The sequence below is a fragment of the Nestor notabilis genome, unplaced genomic scaffold, assembly GCF_000696875.1.
Source record: "Nestor notabilis isolate BGI_N333 unplaced genomic scaffold, ASM69687v1 scaffold7583, whole genome shotgun sequence".
NCBI classification, from domain to species: Eukaryota; Metazoa; Chordata; class Aves; order Psittaciformes; family Psittacidae; genus Nestor; species Nestor notabilis.
This window is the reverse complement of record NW_009923256.1, coordinates 31,575-38,762: the sequence shown is the minus strand read 5'-3', so window position 1 is coordinate 38,762 and position 7,188 is coordinate 31,575. Positions and strand designations below refer to the sequence as shown.

The window sequence follows — 7,188 nt, the reverse complement described above, 5'->3', positions numbered from 1 at the left end:
CTTTCCCTGGTCAGTCTCTTAAAACCATCTTTCCTCAGGCTGACAAGCGGAGTTTGCCAGATTCAGACAAAGCCATTCTGGATATTCTGGAACACGACCGTAAGGAAGCACTAGAAGATCGTCATGAGTTGGTCAACAAGATCTTTAACCTCCAAGAAGAGATTCGTCATGTGGAAGAGTTGAGAGACAAGGTGAGAAATGGAAGGATAGAAAGGTGGAATATCTCAGGCTAGTGCCCAAAAGACCTCTGAGAGCAATGGAAGTTAACAGTGTGTCATTTCCAGTATCTTGAAGAGAAAGAAGATTTGGAGTTAAAGTGTTCAACACTAGGAAAAGACTGTGAGATGTACAAGCACCGAATGAACACTGTGATGATACAGCTAGAAGAGGTGGAAAAGGAGCGAGATCAGGTATCTTAACAGTTAAAGTGGGGAAAATTAGTAGCAAAAGCCTGTATCTTATGTGTCACTTTGGGGAATTGTGGGTTATTGGACCCAAAATACCATTAAAAAATCAGCAGTTACAAGAAATTGTTACTTGTTGGAATTTGCATTACAGTAATTTAACACAGAATAATACTGGGTTGTTTCTACTGTGTAGCATTTGGCAAGCAGGGCCAAGATCTTAACAACAGCTACTGCAGGCTTTGTATTATAGTGTCAAGTCCTCTGGTTTGCACTCTGGAGCATTTTGCCACCACCCAAGAGGGAGCTGGCAATGAAGCACCCTCATCATTGTGATTTGTAATGGTACTACTGTGGCACATCCTGGTCCTAAGTAAGTGCTGTGTTAACAGGTGAATGGTTACCAGTTCTGAAGTCCCTGTTCCAAACACCTCATGAACAAAATCAACAGGAGAAGGTGCAAAAGAGGTTTCTTCTCTCCATTGCAGGCATTCCGCTCGCGTGATGAGGCTCAGACACAGTATTCACATTGTCTGATTGAAAAGGATAAATACAGGAAGCAGATTCGAGAGCTGGAGGAGAGAAATGATGAACTCCGAATTGAGGTGGTTCGGAAAGAAGCTTGTATTGTTAACCTGGAGTGCAAGCTCCGACGGCTCTCTAAGGACAACAACTTTCTCGACCAGGTAGGGCTGAGTTAGCCAGACATGAGTTCTTTATTCAAGACTTGCTTTTCAGAGCATTCTGGTGTGGAAGGGAGAGAGGACTTCTTTAATTCCCTCCATGAGTTACTTGAACAAAATAACCTCCTTCTACTCAATGTCAACAGCGTGAGTTCTTCAGTACAACAGGGTTCAAGTTGTTTGTGACATGCATGTAGCTTATCAAAGGCTGGAATTCCATAACTTGATTTTAAGTGGGAGGGGAAGAAATGCAGAAAGACAATTAATTTCTACACTGGGGTAGAACCTACAAATACTTTTGAGGAATGTGCCCCAGTGAACAGAAATCCCCACAGATGGCAATCTAGATTATTGATTTGGGTCTGGAACCATGTTCTGAGTGAGCTTCTGATGCACTGGAGTCACAGGACATTCAGTCGGGCTACTCTAAAGGGAGGTCATGAGGAGTTGTACCAAACTGGTCTCAAAGTAAAGTGTTTCCTTCTGATCTTCAGAGTTTACCACGGAATCTACCCGTCACCATTATCTCCCAGACGTTTGGGACTCCTGGCCCAAAAGCCAATGGTCAGGAAGCAGATGACTCCTCCACTTCTGAAGAGTCTCCAGAAGACAACAAATTCTTCTTGCCTGATCAAGCTCGACTCAAGAGAAGATTGAATCTAAAGGGAATCCAGGTGTGTCTGAATATAAGGCTGTAATGATATAGTGCAGGGACTGTTCGAACTAAGAGACATAATACATGTTGCCGTCATGCCTCCGGAAGCGCTGTGCTGTGAAGATAAGAATAGATTTGTATACGATAGTGAGTTGTCAGGTTTTGCCCTGTGGTGATTTGCATCTTGAAGAGCAGGTATAATAAGGCTTCACAGACCATTTTCTGCCCCTTCTCCCCATTTTGTGTATTCTCCTTGCTCCTGCTGCTCATTCACATCCTTGGAGCGTTGTCAATAAATTGATTCTTTGCCTCCTTAATGGTAGTGGGAAAAAAAATGAAGTCCAGCACACCAGTACCTGAAGGTAGATAAAGAAGCATTGGTGGGAAAGCTCCCATCAGCCGGAAGGAATAATAGAAAGAAATGGACACAATCTAGAGCAAAATTAGCTGCCTAATTTAGAATTGAATTATAGCAATTTCCTCTCACGTAAGAGTAAGGGGTAGCATGAGTCAGGTCCACAATTTCCCCGAGCAGCTACATTCATACAGGTACTATCTGATGAACTGTAAAAAAATACACAATCTAACATTTGCGGGGTTGAGGTTCTCTTTCCTCTGCGTTTGAATTCTGCCTGCCCTTCATAACTTTTCTGAGCTCTGACTGTCATTATTACTTATGGCAATAGAGCTGCATTTTCCACATGGCACACTCCAAAAGGATGCCTGTGTTGTGTCAACAGCTGCCTGAAACCAGTCCCAAGGCACCCACTTCACCTTTTGTCTCTTTGCTCCCTCAGCAGAATCTGGATATTGCAATGTATTTGGGCCAGACTTTTAAAAGTAGTTTGGTAGCTAACTCTTGTTCACTGCACTGGCATTTAGATACCAAATTGTCTTCTAAATTTTGGGTCCTGTTTAAAGGATGGCAAATATTTGGCAGCAGAACAGTGAAAAAAGGGGGTGAAAATATCTGTGGCAAATATTCTGCATTTATGCTTGGTTTTGTCCTTTTTCTTTTAGATAAATCCAAGAGCTAAATCCCCTGTCAGCATGAACAAAACGTCAGAGTTTCAAGGTCAGAAAGAGCACCCATGTCCTTATTCCTTTTCTGTTGCTTTGTCTCATTCACTTAATCTCTTTAAGTTGTTTTAACAAATATGCCAACCAAGGAACTTCTTAACTAAGTCCAAGTCAGTAAAATAGACAGTTTCTGTCATAGTTAACAATGTTGTTATTTAAAGTAGTCAAGTGTTCTACCTGAATGTCCCCTACATCCAAAGATACCTCCACAGACGCACAATATTACATCCCATAGACTACCTAAATTTTCTGTTTACTCGATTTTCCTTTTAGTGTATAAAAACCTTAGTCCCCTGTACTAGAAGTCTTTACACTATTGTCTTTTTGCTGTTGGGAAAATCCTTCAAGCTGAAAAGACCTTCATCTAGTGATCATCTAATAATTCCTTTGGCAAAAGGGAATGACTTTTAAATGTAAAGCATTGCAGAGGTTAAGGGAAGGGGGTGACCCACCCATCAGCCAGCTGCCAAGTTACCAGATCTGTTGTTGTATACTTGTGTTTGAGCTACTCCCAATTCCTCTTATTTATGTAACACTGTTCTCAAACCAAACACCATCTGAGGCAGCACTTCCGTTATTTGTTATGTGCAGCAGCACGCTCGCTGGTGTACAGAATATGATGGGAAACTGCTGCAAGATATTGCATGCTAAACAGTATGTTTGGTAATGTGCAACATTAGTATAAATTAGACGTGCAGAGGAAGGGAAGGAGGCTGCAAAGACATTCACACTGTGTTACCTGGGGCTGCTGAGGGATCTCAAGCTTCTCAGTCCCTGTCGTAATTCTTTTGCTGTAAAAAAGCATAATTCAGTGAGCCAACCTTATTGCAGGCTACCAGATGATGAAATTAGAAATAAAAAGCCCTTCTTTAATTTGTCAAATAGTATTCAAAGATCTAATAAAAACCTGCAGGACAGAGTTGAAAGAAAATGTTGGCAAGAGGCTGTGCAGAGTGGGGTCTATTTCTGTTCTTTGTTGGGAAGCTGATGGGGAAGTAAAGGCAGCCACAGCTGCAGGGCACAGTGTGCTTGCTGCAGCTTCTGCCCAGTACAAGGAAGGGGAAACAAGATAAGCTGCAATGGAAAGAGAACCCAGATGTTGTTGCAGATCTGTGGAAGAGTCTGTACTGAGATTGATCTGAGATAATTTTCTCTGTGTTTCTCTCTGTTGGTGAGTGCAGCAGTCAGAGCACAGGAGGAAGATGGGGCTGACGCCAGCAATGGCCGCACGGACACAAGTTCCTCTGTTTCCATCAGTAACTCCATCAGCAGCTGTGAAGTCAGCAAGATTGTAAGAAGCCTTCGGATGCCCCTTGCCTGTCTATGACCACCTCCCCTCATGTGGTTTGGAGCTTTCACAGCCCAGTATTAGCACTTCCCTAGCATCCCAGCTGTGATCACATTCAAGGCCCTTGTCAGAGGCTCCCTTAATCCTTTTACCAGCATTTTGTTCGAACCATGTTATTAGCCTTTTCCCAAATCCCACAATTGGCTTATGTTTATTTAAAGATATTTCAAAGGTATTTATGACCTCTCGCTGTCTCTTCATGGCATTTCACATTTACTGTTAGAAGGAAGAGATTTTCTTTAAAAGCTGCTTTGAAATTTGTTTAAGAAACTTTTCAGGGTGGGATTTTTTTCAGTTCTCTATTGCTTTCCCTGTCTATAAGTACCAGTGAGTGAGAAAAGGGGTGCACATCACAGCTGGAAATTTTTGCATACTATAGCCAAATAATTTCTTCCCTGCTTGCTGTATCCCCGTAATCTCCCAAGGTAGTTATTCCATTATACATATGTGAGCACTGACACAGCAGGACAAGCAGACAGAGAGAGTGCTCTTGCAGAGTGTTAATAACAAAGAACAAAACACCTTTCTAGAAGACCGTGAATAATGCTGCCCCAGGAAATTAAAGTTATACCCAAGAATAGCCAGGAAAAAGCTCCCTGTAACTCGTAATAAGATTAGCTGGGTTAGGAATATTCTCTGGAATATCTGTTGGATGTTTAGATGACTTGTACTATCTATCCTCTAGTACAATTCAGAGTTTAGTTTCCAGTGTACTAGATTAATAATTTAACGTATGGAGATCTATATGTTTCTTCCTCATTCTTACTTTTTGTATATATAAGTATATATGCATTCAGCTTTTCATCCTCTTCCTCCTATACGTCAGCTGTGTAATGTAGACCACAGCTCAAGGGTAAAATTGAAGTTACTTGATAAATCAGCCAGTCATGTGGTGACAGACAAAGGTGCTGTGCACATTGCTAAAATGCTGGACTATGTGAATAGGAACGCTCTTGTATGTACCATTCTGTGCATCTAGAATCAGGTTTTCTTACAGTTGTGTGTGCTTCAGTGTGCAGAGCACCACTGGCAAGCTAGCAGGCTAATGCTGCTGCAGGCTAGAAATGATAGCACTGTGAAGACACATAACCTTTCTGTTGCATTCTCTTTTTAAAGCAAACCCTGAGGAACCGCAATGACAGTATCATGTCTACCACTCCTGAGCCGCCGGGAAATGATTCAATAGTGCGACGTGTCAAAGAGGACACCCCTCAGTGCAGGTAGGTGTCTGTGCTGATGAAATACACCCGCAACCTGTTGTCATAAGGAGGAGCTGTAGAACATAGAATCACAGAATGGTTTGGGTTGAAAAGGACCTTAAAGCTCATCGATTTCCAACCCTCCGCCACGGGCAGGGTCACTTTCCACTAGAGCAGGTTGCTCAAAGGCCCTGTGTCCAACCTGGCCTTGAACACTGCCAGGGATGGGACATGTCCTTGTGTCTGTCTCTAACTAGAAAGCTGCTATTAGGCAGCAGGACTAACTTGCTAAACTTCTCAAGGCTGCAGTCCTTCATCCCTCGTTTTGTCCAAAACACTCAGGAGTTCTGATGGTTCACCTGGGATGAATGACACAGTGATACCACTGCTACACTGACTTTTTTAACGTACATAATAAGGAACAGTACTGAAATGACAGTCACAAATGCTATTGGAGAATGTGCTCTGCCTTTGTAGACTGATATGGCTTCACTTTTTGCTTCTCAGCCCCATGCTGCCTGTGTCTGTGTCCTTGTCCTTTCTCCTTCTCCCAAAGCCCCTCCTTCTACTCTGTAAGCTGCCAAAATAGAGCAGAGCTGCTTGAATGTCTGTGCGGAATGGGGGAGGAAGCGGAGGAGGGAGGTGGGTTTTCTCAGGCTCAAGGCTCTGTATCTCAGCATAGCAATGAGGGGAAAGACATGCATCGCCCTCTGCTTCACCTCCTGCTGCAGCTTCCACTTCTGGTCAGGCCATGGCCCCACAGACTTCCCCTGTGAGGGGAATCAGATCAGCAGGCAAATGGGAAGTTAGTGGCAGGAAGGAGAGACCCTGCCTGCTTCACAGTCCTCTACCTGGCACTGACCCCTTTCCTGAAAGGTTTACAGCAACGCAATACTTGGACACACTGTTTTGGTGCCAGTAGCATCAGCATTTGTATTGGAAATATCAGAAGATACAAATACATTCCCTAAAGGTCCAAAGCAGAAGGAGGAAAGAACAAAGCCCAAGCAAACCAATTTAGAAGAAAGCAATACATGAGGAGGTGTTAGATCTTTATTAGATCAATTTTTTTTTTTATCTAATCTTTATTAGAACTTTATTTAGATTTCTAATGCTTTTCAAAACAAACTCATCTCTGGCAGACTGCCACTTTTGCCTCTCTTTCTCTGTGTAAAGCTTTGCAAGACATCTTCCCACTGAGGGCATCCTCAGCTAGTTCTCCCACGTAATTTTCTAGCCTGCTGAGGGAGTTTATTCTCATCTCCCTTAGCTTCTCTTGTATTGTTCTCCAAGCCCCTGTTTTAAGTGTGTTGTGTTAATTCAAGTTGGAGAAAAAGGGTTGTTTCATTAATGAATGTTTCAGCTGTTTAACTTGAAAAGCCTTTGGCATGCCTAAACATTGAAATATTTGCAGTGTATTGCAGAATGCAGTAAAGATTATATGGATACTATTCATCTTGTGGGCTTATTTTACTACAGCTTTCACTATATCCTGTTCTGTTTGTTAAGGCATTGGAAGCCTGAAAATTTTCCTCATATTATACTCTTTGCCACTGGCATGTGAAGGAAGGAACTATCCAAGAGCAGGGTCTGAATGTGGCCTTACTTTGCTGAGCTAATAATCACTGAAGTCAAGTATCTCAAGAGTGTGCTCTGAAGTTCACTGTAGTTTATAACTTTATATTAACCTGCTAAGGCTTTTTAACTTGTTTGTGAAGACAAGCCAAAATAATTGCTATTTGCATTCCACAGTGCAGGTTCCACAGTCCATCTGATCTTAATTTGTGTGGAAAAAGTGAGATTGAGATCATAATTTAAT

The 7,188-nt window shown here is 42.4% G+C and overlaps 1 protein-coding gene across 1 annotated transcript in view; it reads left to right on the top strand.

Moving 5' to 3' along the window:
* CARD11 (caspase recruitment domain family, member 11) overlaps positions 1-7,188 on the top strand; it is a 24,386-nt gene that overhangs the window by 5,289 nt on the left and 11,909 nt on the right. The window contains exons 5-11 of the mRNA XM_010012047.1: positions 39-191; positions 285-410; positions 893-1,090; positions 1,582-1,761; positions 2,763-2,817; positions 4,004-4,113; positions 5,287-5,390. Coding sequence (XP_010010349.1) covers positions 39-191; positions 285-410; positions 893-1,090; positions 1,582-1,761; positions 2,763-2,817; positions 4,004-4,113; positions 5,287-5,390 — 926 coding nt within the window. The remainder of the gene's footprint in view (positions 1-38; positions 192-284; positions 411-892; positions 1,091-1,581; positions 1,762-2,762; positions 2,818-4,003; positions 4,114-5,286; positions 5,391-7,188) is intronic.